Source organism: Nicotiana tabacum, chromosome 3 (genome assembly GCF_000715075.1).
Source record: "Nicotiana tabacum cultivar K326 chromosome 3, ASM71507v2, whole genome shotgun sequence".
Classification (NCBI taxonomy): domain Eukaryota; kingdom Viridiplantae; phylum Streptophyta; class Magnoliopsida; order Solanales; family Solanaceae; genus Nicotiana; species Nicotiana tabacum.
This window is the reverse complement of record NC_134082.1, coordinates 185,420,577-185,437,434: the sequence shown is the minus strand read 5'-3', so window position 1 is coordinate 185,437,434 and position 16,858 is coordinate 185,420,577. Positions and strand designations below refer to the sequence as shown.

Below are 16,858 nucleotides of genomic sequence, written 5' to 3'. Positions count from 1 at the left end.
TTATTATGGCTTATTAATAATATTTATGTTATTTTATTATCTTTATTGTTGAATATTTTAGTACAACGCCATGACTCATCTCATATTTGATTAAATAATACCTTATATAGTTCTGTCTTACTAGGATTAAAGAAATATTTGGAACACAAATTCTATGTTTTGTGTATGAAGACTTTATGAAGAAAAAAAAAACAGAAAAAATCCGAAAATCCGAAAAACTCCAGATTAAAAAACCCAACTTTATTGGTTTGGTTTGGTCTTTAGATTTAATAACCCAACACAATTGGTTTGGTTTGGTAATTGAAAAATTCGAACTAACCCGACTTATGTACCCCTTAAGCGTAACATATTCATCTTCTAATAGATTCGTCAAATGACTCATGAATTAAAATTCAACTCTTTATATATATAGAGAGAGATATTTTTTTTTATCAAAACAATAACTGATTGTTTAGGTTGATAGAAAAAACATGAAATTCCATTTTATTAAAAGGATGATTAATTAATACAATATTCATTTTCTACCTTTTACCATGATAAATTCATGTAATCTGGGGTAAACACCATGTGTATATGTTTTTTCGTCATGGAATTTCATTAGAGGTGAAGCAAAATATTCTTTTCGACTTTTAACGGTCCAAATTGATTGCCATTTTTGCTTGACGGAAATGCACAAATCTGGAAAACAAATTCACAAGTAAAACGAGTAGTTTTCTTGTACTTTTGGGGTAAATTAGAGAATAATAAAACAGTGACACCAATGCATTCTTCGTCCAATTCCAAAATACTTGATATAACAGTTAAAAGTGCACTCTCTAGTTTCACAGTTTGTAAATAAATCCCAAGTAACAACAATCCAAAGGGAAGGACAATCCATTTGGCTTAATAGCAAAAGCATAGAACAGCTCATATCTGGAAGAAACAGATTGGAAGTGGTAACAGCAGTACATCTCAAAGGAGCCCTCTCCTTCTCTTGTAGTCGCTGACACTTAAAGTTAGTGCATGTCTTCTCCCATCATTCTCAGGAACTCTACATCCAACAGTTGCTTCTATCCTCTGTTTTCGAGCAATAAATCCTGCTTGGGATCCTTGAGGCCCTCCGAACTTCTGAAGCACAGCCAATGAGATAGGCAGATCGAAATCATGTAGCGTATTTGATTCTGTTCCTAGATCAACCGGAGCAATAGTATCCACCAACTTTCCAGCACCTGCTGCAGCCTGCAAGGCTGCTGCTGTAGCTGCCATTCCTCCGTCGGCAATACCACCAGCCCCATTATTATCTACAACTGCTAATGCAGCAGCAGCTTCCCCATTTGATGCACCTACTGCTGCTTCATTAGCACTTTTTGCAAAATAATTCGTAGACCTAGTCCACCTTCTCGAGAAGGGATCATACCCAGCCTCACCAGCTTTTAACAGTTGATTCACTGGTCTGAGTTCAGACGCATTCTTGAAATTCTCGACCCTATTCTTTCGGTTCATCTCAGCCAGCCTGCGGGCCTTGTCATCTTTCTCTTGGGCCTTCCTGCTAGCCTCCAGTTCCTGCAGTCTTGCCTTAATCCTCTCAACCTCTGCCTCATCATTCTTCATTTTGGCCACTTCCATCTCCCTTCTGAAACGATCCTTCACAGCAGCTACATTGAGCGGCCTCCATGTTGCAGATTTTTTCTGCTGCAACATCTGCTTTACAGTGTCAGCAGAGTAAACGAATGTGTTAGACTTCTGTATGGCCTCTTTTTTTTCCAACACATCTTGTTTACTGGGCATACGACCACCACTTCGTTCTACTTCCTTTACCCACTGATCAAACTCATCCCTTAGAGGAGGAGAGTCTGAAACCATAGCCATCTGCCACCTAGCAGCAGAGCTATCATTTCCCCAAATAAGATTTAGAAATTTGAATGTGGTTTTATTTTCTAGCTTGTACTGTCGATTAGGATCTGTGGCATCAACATTGCGGACAATACAGAGCCTATAGATAGGACCAGATCTTGACCTCCCAATGCCAACTCGTACAAAACAGCCCACAATTAACTCATCAAAGAAGGGCTCCATAAACCATTTCGCCAGTTTTGACCGCCGAATGGTGATTTCTTTTATATCCTCAAACGTTGGCAACTGTGACTCTGGTGATTTGTCATCATCACTGTCATCCATTCCATCATCGCCTGATGAATCTCCCTCATTACTGCGTGAATCGCTTTCCCCCCTGGTAGGACTACTACCCAGGGCTGCAGCTGTAAAGCTTCTACGTTTGACTGGTGAATAACCCCTGCCTCCAGAACCTTTTCGACCTGCATCCCTCAGTTTCCAGTTACCCTCCGGATCCTGCTGTCTTGCTCGTTTTGCTCGTATCTCATTCAATGCATCATCTCTATCAGCTGCCCTGTCCAAAGCTCTTGTTGATGACCGCATGCCACGTGAATGTGAAGGGGGTGAACTTGGTTTCCTGGGTTGGCTCCTATTCTTAATTTTTCCAGAGATTTTTTCCTGCAGACTCCTGTCAGATTTCTTCGATGCACGATCAGTCAATATCATTTCTCTATCCAGTTCCGACATCTGAGCAAGCTTTTGCCTGTCTTCTTCGTCCTTGTAAAGATCACTGCCAATAGAATCATCATCACTATCGCGCTCATCCCCATAACCATCTCCATCATCGTCACCTTCTCCGTGACTGCTACGATCATCATCTCTTTCCGGAGGGTCCAATCTCTTCTTGAGAGGAACTTGTGAACCGGAAAGCTTTCTATTCGAATACCCACGATCATCATCAGAATCATCGTCCCTGGAATCACTTCCATCATCAGAATATGAACTCTTGTGATGCCTTCTAGACGATGGAGGCGGGCGGTTCCTTCCGCCCGTATTAGTTCTGCCAGCAGCCTCCAAGAGCAAATCAGTTAACTCTTCTTCCATGATCTTCTATTCCACTCAGCTACTTGGCAATTAACAACAACTTCAAAAACCACGTAAAAGAAGCAAAATTTTAGTTAATATTTCGATAATTTACCCAAAATAAAAGCAATAAACACAATAATTAGCAGATTAACAAGGAAATATTAATTTATAAGTCAAAATCACCCAATTGAAACCCTAAGGCTGGATACAGAATACAAAAAGAACAGGCAAATATAGCATGCTGATGAACCAAACAGGTAACTACCGATTCAGATCCATTCAACTCTATTAATCATTCAAAAACTCTAAATTTCTGCTCAATCAAGCCAAAAATTTAGCACTAAAATAATAGCAAAGCGAATAACAGAAAGGATAACAACTAAGGGATTGAGTGAGAGAGGAAAAAAAATTAGAGACATACAATTCGATACAGCCGAATTATGACGAGAACGTGGAGAAGTTCGCCGGAGGGAGATGAGAAGCAACAAATTAGGGCGCAGAGCAGAGAATGGTTGCGAAGGCAGTTAGCGGTTCGGATTTGGATTTAGGGTCCATTTGTTGGGCTTGGGCTAAAGTTCCGAATATTTTTAAGAAGGTTTAAAATTGGGAAATATACTCTGTATAGCTGACATCTAAAATAATATGTATATTTTTTTAATATACAAAAAATATTTATCTTTATAATTAGTGTATATTTTCTTTAATCATGTAGATATCAGTGTGTTTCCATGTCATTAAATGATACCAAAATATCAACTTCTGGCTAAGATGACTTTTGCGAGTGAAATAGCAATGACAAAGTAACTTTTCGTAACAAATAGTAAAAAGAATTATGTCTTTCTTTACACAATTTTTATTAATTAATGATCATCTGAACAATAAACTCCAAAAATAATTGTACATAATAATTATCATTACGACAAGAATTTCACGAGACATATAGCAGGATTAGTGACTAGATGGCCAACCGAAATAATTCAACTATTATCTGGTAATTATTTGATATTCATACTTAATTAGGTGTATTGTCTATGACCAAATCATTTTTGTTGAGAATACTCCCGAGAAACATCATAATTGACAAAAATTTAATCTCAACTAAATAATATCCCCTATAAGTTTTTTTTTATACCAATGCACCCTACTTTTTGTTGGATTTGCGCGAATTATTTGTACTCTTTTGTCGCTAATTTGACGCTAAATTGCTCGTAGCTAATAAAATCTCTTCCTAATATATCGTTAATTCATTCTTAAATGGGATTAATAACGAATTTTTCTGTTTAGCTACATAATTTGGTCGTCGCAAATTCCTGTTTTTAATTAGTAGTGTTTCAAGCAATATTCTGTCACTTTACTATTTATTTTATGTCATATGCCACATGTGATCATTTTTAATCCCGTGTTAAATAAATTAGGAAGACGTTTAATTAATAATGGCATCAATAATTACATTAATATGTAGCATGAATAAGAACAAGACATTTATTGTCGATAGTGATTATGAGGTAGTTTAAAATTCCAAATATACTTGTTTTCTTCTTTCCCAAAAAGAAGAGTCAGAAAGAGTGAAAGTGAAAGTCAAGACACAGAGAGATCAGAGATGGATAAAATAGAGCACAAATTCGTTGAAGTGAATGAGCTAAAGCTACATATAGCTGAGATTGGAAATGGGTCAAAACCAGTGGTGTTGTTCTTGCATGGTTTCCCTGAGATATGGTATTCTTGGAGGCACCAGATGGTTGCTGTGGCTAATGCTGGTTTCAGAGCCATTGCACCCGATTACAGAGGTTATGGACTATCCGACCCGCCACCCGAACCCGGGAAGACCACATTCTCTGACTTCGTTAATGACTTGGTTGCTCTCCTTGATGCTCTTGGCATTTCTAAAGTCAGTACTTTTGTAGTTCCATTACTATATTTGATCTGAGATTCATTTTTACACTCCTTAATTACTATCATTATTGTTTATTCTTACCTTATACTGCAAATGCATCTGCTGGAACTTTGGATTTGAGCTGTGTTTACTAGTTGACTTAAAGATGCTCATTTTGTCTTTGTAATTTGGTTAAACTTATATTAGAGTAAATATCATATACTCTCAATTTGGCTCGAGACTGGAAACAGCCTCTTGCAGAAATGCAGGGTAAGGTTGCTTAGAATAGACCCTTGTGGTCCGGCTATTCCCCAGACCCCGCGCATAGCGGGAGCTTAGTGCACCGGGTTGCCCTTTATCATATATTCTCACTTTAGATGGCATTGGATAAGTTTGTTACTAAACTAACACGGCTAAGGGTTGATACAATTTTTATTTTTATTTTTGCCTAAATTGGAGCTAAAAATTGATCATTCTATACCCTCATCCTTCCCATTTGTTTTTCCAGTATTAATAACGATTATTAAGAGAATACTGGAAGTCTGGAAGTAGGAATTGTATTATTTTGTTGAGAAATATATAGGGGCATATTTTGATTTTTTATGATGTATTAGAGTAGAATAAAGTTGTAATTAAGATGAGTAAAAGTGGGTTTCATAATGCTACAGTCCTAACTCCAAAAGCTTTCTGATCCAACAGAAATCCTGCACTGTGCCTAGCTGATATAAAGCTACAGCTAGCTGATCGTATCATTCCATAAGAAAAGGGTATATGTGATAGGCAGATCATAGATATTCAACTGGCCTTAGTTTTTGGGCTGAAAAAGTAAGAGCAGACGACATTTTGGGATAACGCATAAAAGCAAATAGGACAGATCTAGGGAGAACTGAGACAGTGAATTTGTTCTGCTGTGTTGTATGCTAAAACATTATCCATTGTCTGTCTGCACGAATGTACTTTGAAAGTTTCTTGGATCTTCATCAGTAAGAGTGCAAAAAGTGGGAAGTTTTAAGACGGAACGCTTTGATTTGTTATGTCTAAGTTAAATAATAAGAACATCTCATGTCGTTATTAAGTAATTTCTTGTAATGTATACTTTTACTATTTAGATTCTCCCGCTAACAACTTAAGTTGACAGGTAACTCTAGTTGCTAAAGATTTTGGTGCTAGGCTGGCTCAGTTACTGGTTCTCTTACACCCCGAACGAGTCATAGGAGTCGTCACATTGGGTACTCCTTTTGTACCTTTAGGTCCTCGAAAATTTCTCGAGACCCTTCCAGAAGGCTTCTATGTTTCCAGATGGCAGGTATCTTTTTGCTAAAAACAGAATATGAAGTATGTAGTTTTTGCAATTAGGTAACTTCCTTTCTCAAATTCAGGAACCAGGAAGGGCAGAAGCAGATTTTGCTAGGCTTGATGCTAAAACTGTTTTGCGCAACATATACATCCTCTTCTCCAGAAGTGACATACCAATAGCATTACCTGATCAGGAGATACTGGATTTAGTGGACTCATCAACCCCTCTACCCCTTTGGTTCTCGGACGAAGACCTTTCAGCATATGGTGCTCTATATGAGAAATCTGGATTTCGAACTGCATTAAAGGTTCCTTATAGGTAAGAGACTTAATGCATGTACTAATTTTGGAAGATCCGATACATGAGGAATATAACAGACAGCTTATTGCCGATAAGCCACGAAGAAGGCAATAATGGAAATACATGTTTCAGTTTCCATTTAGCCATTATTACTTTCTTGACGAGCTTATCTGTAACGTAGTATCCATTACCATCAGTAAGTTTTTGAATGAACATGCTATGTCACAGGTCACTCAATGAAGAGTTCAACATTTCAAACCACATAGTTAAGGCCCCAGCGCTGCTGATCATGGGGGAAAAAGACTACACCTTGAAATTTCCAGGAATAGAGGACTACATAAGAAGTGGGCATGTGAAACATTTAGCTACCAATTTGGAGATAGTGTTCTTGCTAGAAGGTTCCCACTTTGTTCAAGAGCAATTACCAGACCAGGTCAATGAGCTGATACTCAAGTTTCTCAAAAGTCATTCTTAATTTGGATGTTCAGCTTCTTGGATTTTGGAACTGCAAAGAGATCTCAAGTATTTCAATGAACTCTGGTGTCAATTGTGACATCCTGCGTTGGACAACAAAGTCTTATATGAAAATTCAAGGGCATCCTTTTAACCTTATTTTTAGTGCACTGGGTAATAAAATTAGCCTAGATTTTGGCCAATTTTAAGAAGGGCTCTACTATCTTCCTATCTCAAGGCTAGGCTATTGTTTTGTTATTAGAGAATTGTGGATGCTTATTCTCTTTATGTTCTTCCTTTCTTCTTCCTTGTGACTTGTGAGTTCATTGATCTTGCTTCCTACTCTAACCTTCAACTACCCTGAACATACAGATACAAACTCTTCTGAATTTTTAGAGTGTAATTTTTGTTAGAATTCCAAAAATATGAAATGCCATTTACATGTCAGGTAACGAAAAATCTGGGAGATGATGTTTAAATTAAATTGATTTTAGAAATGAAATTTATAACGCATATTCTGAATTGTGACTTTTTGACTTATAAATGTGGAGAATATACATCTCATTTCGTCAATTGCGACTTATAAATGAGATATCTCAAATGCGACTTTGCAAAATGCTAAATGCGATTGTGTTGACTATGGTTAAAGCTAACAAGCTGATGTAACTAGAGTCAAGTTAGCAGTGAGTAGGTGGTTAATCTTATTTAGTCAATTAAGCTAGTCAGTTAGCAGTTAGTTAGAAGGTTCCAGAAGTTAGTTAACATTGTAGGTTAGTTATATATATACACTGGGTGTACAGTGATTGTATTAAGTTTTGATATTTTACAAAATCACATCCTCTCTTCTCAAGCTCGTCTTTGTTCTAGCTCAAATGCCATTTCCATGGCAGTCAACATGGTATTAGAGCTTTGAGACTCGATCTACGCTTAATCACTAACTCAATTTCACTCTCCATTTCTAGTATTGCTTTAATTCTGCATAAGACCTGTAGAATGGCCTTCTAGTGACGCGTGGTGAAATTAGGGTTTGCAAGTGTTGAATCTAGGTCTGAAACTCTGTTCAGCAATGGCGATTGGAGATGATGTGAATGTCACAACCGCTGATTCAAGTGATGGCACAACTGCTACTGTCAATATTCCCACAATTGATCACAATCATCCTCTCTTTCTTCAACCAACGGATACTCCAAGTAGTACTCTGATTTCTCTTCAATTAACCGGATCAGATAACTATGCTTTGTGGAGTAGATCTATGAGGATTGGTTTGCTAGGCAAGAGTAAACTAGGTTTTGTGGATGGACGATTTCCTAAATCTAAATTTGTACCTGAACTGTAGTCAATGGTGTAGTTCTCGCATGGATTATGAATGTAGTTAGACCAGGCCTATTAAGTAGTGTAATGTATTAACTCTTCTCCTTGTAATCATAGAAAACGACCCTGAATGTTTGATAAAGTGAATGGTTCGAGAGTTCTCTATCTCCATAGAGAAATTCATACATTGACTCAAGGAACCATGACCATATCTGACTATTTTTTGAAACTGAGGGATCTTTGGGACAAGTTTGATGCTCTCATGCCCAACCCTGTTTGTCCATGTCCAAAATCGAAAAAGTTTGCTCAGCACTTTGAACAACACAGGCTTCTGCAATTTCTTATGAGCCTAAATGAGTCATACTCACAATTCAGAAGTCAAATTATGATGATGTCCCCAATTCCTAGTATCAACAAGGCCTACCCTCTACTAGTGGATCAGGAAAGTTAAAGGAGTTTGGCAAATTTCTCACAAACAATTCAAGTGTCTGAGACAATGGCGAGTACTGATCTTTACAGTAATAGAACCTCTGTTAACTCAGGAGGTAATTTCAAACAAAGGAGAAATCAAATACAGTGTGAATACTGCTACTACAAAGGACATACTAAGGAAAATGGTTATAAGCTAATTGGCTATCTAGCTGATTTTAAACATAAGAAGAAAGGAGGAACCCCTGGTCTATATGCTAATCATGCTAGTGCTGATGTCCATCAGCTGGGAGAAGGGCCATAGATGCAGGTTGGAGTTCAACATGCAGGTCAACATGGTAGAGGAGATCATTATGTCTCAACCTGTTATTATGCCTCAATACCCTATGATATCTATGATGCCTCAATCTGCCACGTATTCTCAGTCTCCACCACCTGCACCCTATCTTACACAACAACAATATCAACAGATTGTCCAGCTACTCAACAAAAGTGCTGAAGAGGGATCATCTTCCAAGGCTGTTGCTGCAGGTACTCTGATAGCCTAACTATCTAAGTATCTTAATCACAACTGGATAGTAGACACATGTGCCTCAAATCACATGGCATCTAATCTACAGATGTTAAACAACTATCAGGTTTTACCAAAACATCAAAGAGGCACAGTTCAATTACCAACAGTAAATGTAGTGACAATATCACAATCAGGAAATACTACAGTACTTAAAGACCAGACTATTAGTGATGTGTTGTATATACCTGACTTTAAATACAATCTACTGTCTGTTTCTCAACTTACCAAGGAATTATAGTGCTTAGTGGTATTCTTCCCTGATTTCTGCATATTTCAGGACCTCTACAATGGTTAGGTGTTGGGGATTGGTAAGGAAGAGCATGAACTCTATCTACTGAAAGGGACTCACTCCAGAAATCACAGCTGTTAAATAAATGTGCACACACAGCTAACCTTAGTTCTGAGTCTATTAGTTCTGAATCTACTCATCTATGGCATCTCAGATTAGGACATGCTCCTATTGATGTAATCAAAAGGCATGATGTACTTAGAGCATTGAAAAATGTAGGTTCATATCATTGTACTGTGTGCCTTGTAGCAAAGCAATCAAAGTTACCTTTTCAGTTGAGTACTGCAACTGCTAAATCAATATTTGAACTGGTACATTGCGATATCTGGGGGCCCTATAGGGTACATATGATGAAAAAAGATACTTTGTCACTATTGCGGATGACTATGCTAGATATACTTGGTTGCTCTTAATTAATTCTAAGTCTGATGCTATAGTGGTCATCAGAAACTTCTTAACCATAATGCAGAATACTTTCTCAACTATTGTTAAAACTTTCAGGACGGATAATGGGCATGAATTTTTTAGTTCTGACTTCAAAGCATTGGTCTCCTCTCTTGGAATTATTCACCAGAGTTCTTGTGTTTATGCTCCTCAGCAGAATGGAGTGGTAGAAAGAAAATACAGAACAATCCTTGAAATAGCCAGATCACTCAGGTTTCAAGAAGCTGTTCCTCTAAAGTTCTGGGGTGAATGTGTTAGCACTACAGTTTACCTTATTAACATGCTGCCTTCCAGAGTATTACATAACAAATCACCTTTTGAAATGCTTCAGTTGCATCCTCCTTCTCTCATACACCTTAGAGTTTTTGAGTGTCTATGTTATGCATCCAATCCAAAGAAGAATGATAAGTTTGCACCAATAGCTCTTCCTGTAATCTTGCTAGGTTATTCTTCCACACAAAAGGGATACAAGATCTACAGTCTGCACACCAAGTCCTTATTTGAAAGCAGACATGTAGTACTTTAGGAACATTTCTTTCCCTTCAAACACATGAAGGATGCTAGTACCCTTATATTTCATATTCTTGACTTGCTACCAGCTGCAGAGGCCTACTCACAGGGTGCCTCCTCACATCACTCTGCTGCCTGTCAAGAACTACCCCATGCTACTTTGTATGCACCTAATAAAGAACATTAGCATAGTGCCACTTCCTCACTTACTGAGTTTATTGCTTCAACTTCAGAGTCTCATGATCAACCTTCTGAGACTCCACCTCATCAGGAGTTAAGAAGGTCCACTAGAGAAGGGATGCAACCTACTTGGATGCAGGATTATGTGATTCCTGTCAAGAACAAATCTTGTCAATATCCTATGGCTTCATATGTGTCCTATACTGCTATTAAACTGTCTTAGAAGCAGGCTCTGTCAGCATACACAGCTATCAAATAGCCTCAGACTTTCAGAGAGGCTACTTTGGATCCAAAATGGGTAGAAGCAATGCAGCTTGAAATTGCTGCTCTAGAAGCTAATCACACATGGAGTTGATCTTCCTACTGACAAGATCCATATTGGTTGTAAATAGATATTCAAGATCAAGTATCAGGCCTCAGGGGAGATAGAGAGATATAAAGCTAGATTGGTAGCTAAAGGCTACAGTCAAAAGGAGGGACTGGATTATACAGAGACCTTCTAACCTGTGGAAAAGATGGTGACAATCAGATCAATAGTGGCCCTGGCAGCATCCAAACGCTGGTTCATCTATCAAATGAATGTCTGATGTTAGGCCAAAATACTACTCCCTCTGATCCAGTTTATGTGAACCTATTTTCTTTTTGGCCCATTCCAAAAAGAATGACCACTTTCTAAATTTAGAAACAATTTAGCTTAAATTTACGATTCTATCCTTAATAAGAAGATTTTATAACGACATAAATACTCTGGGCCCCTTTTTGACTTGTTTAAGATCACAAATTCAAAAAGTCTTTATTTTATGTTAAACTCCGTGTCCAGTCAAACAGGTTCACATAAATTGGAACGGAGGGAGTATATTTTTATTACATTACTCGCCCTATAATATTTTAGTTTAGTGGTTAATTGTACAACGTTTGAGCTAAATTATGTTATTTTATATGTAGGAGTATTGGAAGACAAAGACGAATGAAAGTTGCACAAAAAGAGGGAAAAAATGCAAGAAAAAAGCACAAAAGCATCAAGTACCCAAACCGTGCTACGGACCAAGTAAAGCCAACTCTATAGCCAGCTCTATCGTGCTATAGACCAGGCTTAGCGAGGTCTATAGCCAGGTTGAACACGCTCCAGACCAGGCTTCGCGAGGTCTGTAGCCAGGTTGACCGCGCTATAAGCCTAGCCTCGTGAGGTGTATAGCTCGGTAATTAAAACTCGCAGGTTAAAAAACTCCGACTTGGATTTGGACTTAAGGACTTCAACCCTAGCTTATAAATACTCCCTAAACATGTCTAAGAAGAAGGGGGAGATATTTTTTTAGAGCAGATTCAACCTAAAGAGGACGTTTTCGGAGAGGGGATTCGACCTAAGGAGGCAAGAACACACTAGGAGCAAGACGGAGAATTCTTCTACGAGTTTTTCACTTCCTTCTTCCTAATTTTCATTATTGGTTATGAATTCTAGTATTGCAATTATGCATACTATTATGAATAGCTAATTTATTATCTAGAGTTTTGATGGAACCTTTTGAAGGATGATTTTTCTGTGGCATTTAATATTATTTTGCCGTTGGATTTTCTCTTCTTGTTCAACTACGTGATTATTTTAGTTGACTGAAGGGCCCTCAATTTTTATTTTTATTTTTATTAAAACCATCCACCCAGGTTTTCATCTCCTATGGTGTTAGGGGGTTTGGCATAGACCCCTACCCTGTTTATTCACTAGCAAAATAGTACAAGGAGGGGGACATAGACCAAAACCTCACATAGTCACATTGTTGCTAGAAAAACTAAAATGACTAGGCCTATTAAGTTATAAAAGAGCTACTATCATAGGATATGATTCGGTACAGCAGTAGCTCTTTCCTTATCGTTTAAGGAGGTTCAAATACCCATCCTGAGTGATTCCTTGGTCTAATTTTGAAATTTAGGATCTGCATTCTATCCATAGTCGTTGCTTTTCTGGCCTCAGTAGGCATATCAGTTTCATTGAGGATGATGGCCTGCTGCATGAGAGTAGTAGCATTTTTGGACAAAGCGTCGACCACTTCATTTCCTTCCATGTAGCAATATTTTATCTTGATGTCGTGTTGTTGCACCTTTTGTTGAATAAGTGTGACTCCTTCTTTTAGTCTCCATGGGGTATTGTATTTCCCTTGGATCATGTTGACAACCAGGAGAGAGTCTAATTCAAGTATTAGGTCTTGGCAGTTATGGTCACAACACCAGAGTACAACAAACAAGGCCGCTTGCACTTCAGAGTAATTGTTAGTCGAGAAATGTACTGGTGCAGAGAAGACAATCACCATTTTACCATTTCTTTTCCTAACAACACCCCCAATGCCTGCTTTGCCTGCGTTTGTGCAGAAACTTCCGTCTGTGTTTATTTTCCATTGATTACTGTCAGGGGGTTCCCAAAGAACCATAATACTCTTCAGTCTACTCTTGTAATCCTTTACCACCTTGTATACATTGTTCCATGTTCAATTCCAATCCATCTGGCTGTATTTTTGGCCCATGGAAACGTTTACCTGAAAAAGAACCTGTTGACATATTCTAAAAATAGAAATAGTCTTCTTACCATATTTCTTACCACACCTGGCCTTCCATATTTCCCAGCATATTATAATTGGAGTGATTTGTAGTAGAAACTTATGCACATTATTTTTTGGATGTCTGCTCCACCATTGAGTTATGATGCATAGAATATTCCTTCCCGTGGTCCGAAATCCTAGTAGAGTGGACATAGTGTTCCATACCTTTTTTGTTGTGTTGCTAGTTGCGAAGACATGGTTCATGGTTTCTTCTTCTGGCACCCTGCAACAACAACAGCTAGATATACTGTTAGTACCGAATTTTAGTACAATATTACCAAGTGGTAGCCTGCCTTTCAGTATTCTCCATGTAGCAAAGGAGATTTTGAAAGGTAGATGTTTATTCCAAATTTTGGCCAACTGAGGTGAGGAGTCTTTTCTTTTTCTTAGAAGCTGGTAGGCAGAAGAACAATAAAAAGGATCCTTGGGGGTTGGGGGTCCATACAGCTTGATCCTGTATATAGTTGTAACCAATCTTGATTTGCTCAATTTCATCAATGACTCTCTGAGGCATAGTTTCTTGAAGAAGCTCCGTGTTCCATCCTTGGTTATTGAAGAATTCCTTGACATTGGTGTTTTCTGGTTTTTTTGGTGGGGGGGGGGGAGGGGTTGGCTATTGTTTTGATGTTCCCTGATGATAGCCATCTATCCCACCAAAATAGACTATTACCCTTGTTGATCTTCCAATGAATGTAAGCTTCCACTTAATCTATGGTCTCCATTAGGCTCCTCCATGAGTTAGAGTCTTTAGAATCCAACCTTTTAGAGATTGGATTGGATCTTAACATTATTTAGCTCGGAGAAATTTTGTCCATAAGTTATTTTCCACCCTGAATCTCCACCATCTTTTTGCTGCAAATGAGTTGCATATATCTTGGATCTTTTTAAACCCAACTCCTCCCTCATCAGTAGGATAGCTCATATTATCCTAAGAGCACCAGTGATAACTCCTTTTACCTTCTTTCTCTCCCTAGAAGAAATTTGCAAGGTACATTTCAATCTGCTTGATAATGGATTTAGGAGGTACCATAGCTGCCAGCAAATATAAAGTTTGGGACTAAAAGATGTGCTTGATTATAATGGATTTACTACCAAATGATAGGAGTCTCCCTTGCCATCCTCCCCCTTTGTTTAGCACTTTTGTGTCCAGGTCGGCGAAGTAGCAAATCTTCTTCCTGCCTATCTAGATAGGGCACCCAAGATATGTATATGGGAATTGCATGTGCTTAAAGCCTGTCCATTTTCGTAGTCTTCTAATGGTTCTTTTATTGTTTCTGCCAACTCCATGGTTGTATTTTAGGAAAAAACTTTTTTCTTTGTTGATCTCTTGGACAGATGCATCCTGGTAGTCCTCAAGGATTTCCATTAGCAGTTTCACTAATTTCCTATCGCTAGAAGAGAAAAGAATTAGATCGTCGGCATAACTTAGGTGGTATATCTTAGGTCCTTTGGGATTCATAGAGAAATCAATGAATTGGTTGTTCTCATTGAGTCTGTTAAGGGCCCTAGATAAAGCCTCAGCCGTTATAATAAATAGAGTAGGGGAAAGAGGGTCTCCCTGTTTCAGTCCTCTTGTTGACTTGAAGAATCCATGTCTTTTTCCATTAATTAAAATGGAATACTAGTTCTCCGAAATCAGTCTATGGATGGAATCTATGATAATTTCAGAGAAGTTAATTTTTCTTAGCACAACCGTGAGGAAACTCTAAGAGAGTTTGTCGTAAGCTTTTGACATGTCAAGCTTAATGACAATGTTTCCACCTTGATTGTTCTTCTTGATACCATGAACAAGTTCCTGGGCAAGAAGGATGTTTTCAGTCATTAATCCGCCTTTAACAAAACCAGATTGATTATCGGAGATTAATTTAGGAAGGATGTTAGCTATCCTAGCACTGATAATTTTGGAGATAATCTTGTTTGACACATTACAAAGACTAATGGGTCTTAGCTGAGATAAAGATAAATGAGAGGACACTTTAGGAATGAGGACCAAGTTAGTATGAGTGTAATATCTGGAAATATTGTAACCATTAATGAATTTTTGAACAAACTTGCAAACCTCCCTTTTAATAGTGTCCCATGATGCTTGGTAGAAGTGACCATTGAAGCCATCCGAGCTTGCAGAGCTGTTGGGTTCTATAGAGAATACTATATGTTTAATCTCTTCTTCTTCAGGAATCTGGTTCATGAGGTGGTTGTTTTTCTCTGTGACCATCAGTTCAATGCATTCCAGAATGGACAGATTATTGTCACTTTGGGTGTGAATGAACAAATTGCTGAAATTATCAATAGCAGCATTTGCAATAGCTTCATTGCCCTCAATCCATGTTCCTTGATTATCTTTAATTTTGTGGATATGTGCTCTCCTCCTTTTCTCCTTAATCACACTATGAAAATATTTGGAGATAGAGTCACCTTCTTCAGCCCATTTGATTCTGGATTTTTGCTTGAGAATGGATTCTTGCATCTTTAGCCATCTAGTATATTGTGCTTGGGCCTTGTATAGGTTCTGTCTGTTGACATTGTTGTTATTAGTCTCATATTCCTGCTCTAACCTACACATTTCCAGCTCTGTCTGTTTGACTAAAGTGAATACATCTCCAATAGACTCTTTGGATCATTTGCTAAGGCCCCTGGCTACAACTTTTAATTTCTGTTGAAGGATCTATTGGTCATTTCCCTGGATCTCTTTGTTCTAGATGCTTTCAATTAAGGAGTTGTAGTTGCTCTACTTAGTCCAGAAATTAAGGAACCTGAAGTATTTGATAACTTCAGGGTTCTCATTACCAAATTTAAAGGTGATGAGACTATGATCCAACCCTGATTTGGCATGGTGGTCGACTCTATTTGTTTGAAAGTTCTTTGCCCAGTCTTCATTAATAAGAACCCTATCCAGTCTTGTGCTGATTTTTTTTTCTCCCCTGCTGCCATTGCACCATGTAAAAGGATTCCCTGTAAAGCTAAGATCTGACATTCCACAGTCATCCATGCATCTAATGAAGTCTGCACTTTTGCTTAAAGTGTGAGGGTACCACCCTTCTTCTCCTCTGGAGCCATAATAGTGTTGAAGTCACCAAGGATGGTCCATGAGCCATTGATTCTGCTGCTTATGTTCCTCAGCTTGGTCCACAAATTTCTTCTTTTCACAGCACTGTTCCTAGCATATACTGTTGTGATCCAATATGTTTGCTCATCTCCCTTAATATTGAGAGTAATCTGTTGTCTGCTATTGTCGATGACATCACACTCCAGTTCATTATTCTAGAAGGCCACAGTTTGCTGCATTTATTGGAGACATCTTGATCAAAACCAAAGTACCTTTTGTAGTCTTCTAACTTGTTAGAAGAGAGAAAATGTTCATGGAGAATGACCATGTGAGCCTTATGAATTCTGATTAGTTTGGCTAATCTTTCACTTGCACCCTTGGATATCATTCCCCTAATATTCCAATTGATGATGTTAATCATTATGAAAGGTTGGGATTTTGTAGGTTGCCTTGTGTTTGGAAGGTACTTGAGGTTTTGGGGTTGCCTCCTTTACCTTTGTGGTTTCTTCTTTTGTTCCCTCTTGGTGAGAGGCCATGTTTTTGTATCACCTCCTCTGTTTCTTTTTCCACAGGGTCGTTAAGATGCTTTGGTACAGATGCAAAAGCTTCAACTAGACTGTCCGTGAGGCTCATCTTCATCCTCACTTCCTCCTATAGAACTATTTG

The 16,858-nt window shown here is 38.2% G+C and overlaps 3 protein-coding genes across 3 annotated transcripts; 1 reads left to right on the top strand and 2 right to left on the bottom strand.

The window, feature by feature from the left end:
• Positions 1–768: 768 nt before the first annotated feature.
• On the bottom strand, positions 769–3,481 carry LOC107774211 (protein RTF1 homolog). Its single transcript, XM_016593692.2, has 2 exons — positions 3,320–3,481; positions 769–2,956 (listed from the first exon to the last, which is right to left on the bottom strand). Exon 2 carries the CDS (start codon positions 2,914–2,916, stop codon positions 952–954), a length of 1,965 nt encoding a protein of 654 aa, XP_016449178.1. The 5' UTR covers positions 2,917–2,956; positions 3,320–3,481; the 3' UTR covers positions 769–951.
• A 905-nt stretch (positions 3,482–4,386) lies between these two features.
• Positions 4,387–7,135, top strand: LOC107774212 (epoxide hydrolase 2). The gene is made up of 4 exons (XM_016593693.2): positions 4,387–4,786; positions 5,910–6,077; positions 6,151–6,386; positions 6,597–7,135. Exons 1-4 carry the CDS (start codon positions 4,499–4,501, stop codon positions 6,841–6,843), a joined length of 939 nt encoding a protein of 312 aa, XP_016449179.1. The 5' UTR covers positions 4,387–4,498; the 3' UTR covers positions 6,844–7,135.
• Positions 7,136–14,851: 7,716 nt separating this feature from the next.
• LOC142178429 (uncharacterized) lies at positions 14,852–16,613 on the bottom strand. The gene is made up of 3 exons (XM_075247857.1): positions 16,294–16,613; positions 15,900–16,193; positions 14,852–15,701 (listed from the first exon to the last, which is right to left on the bottom strand). The coding sequence occupies exons 1-3, from the start codon at positions 16,611–16,613 to the stop codon at positions 14,852–14,854; spliced, it is 1,464 nt and encodes a 487-aa protein (XP_075103958.1).
• Positions 16,614–16,858: the final 245 nt, after the last annotated feature.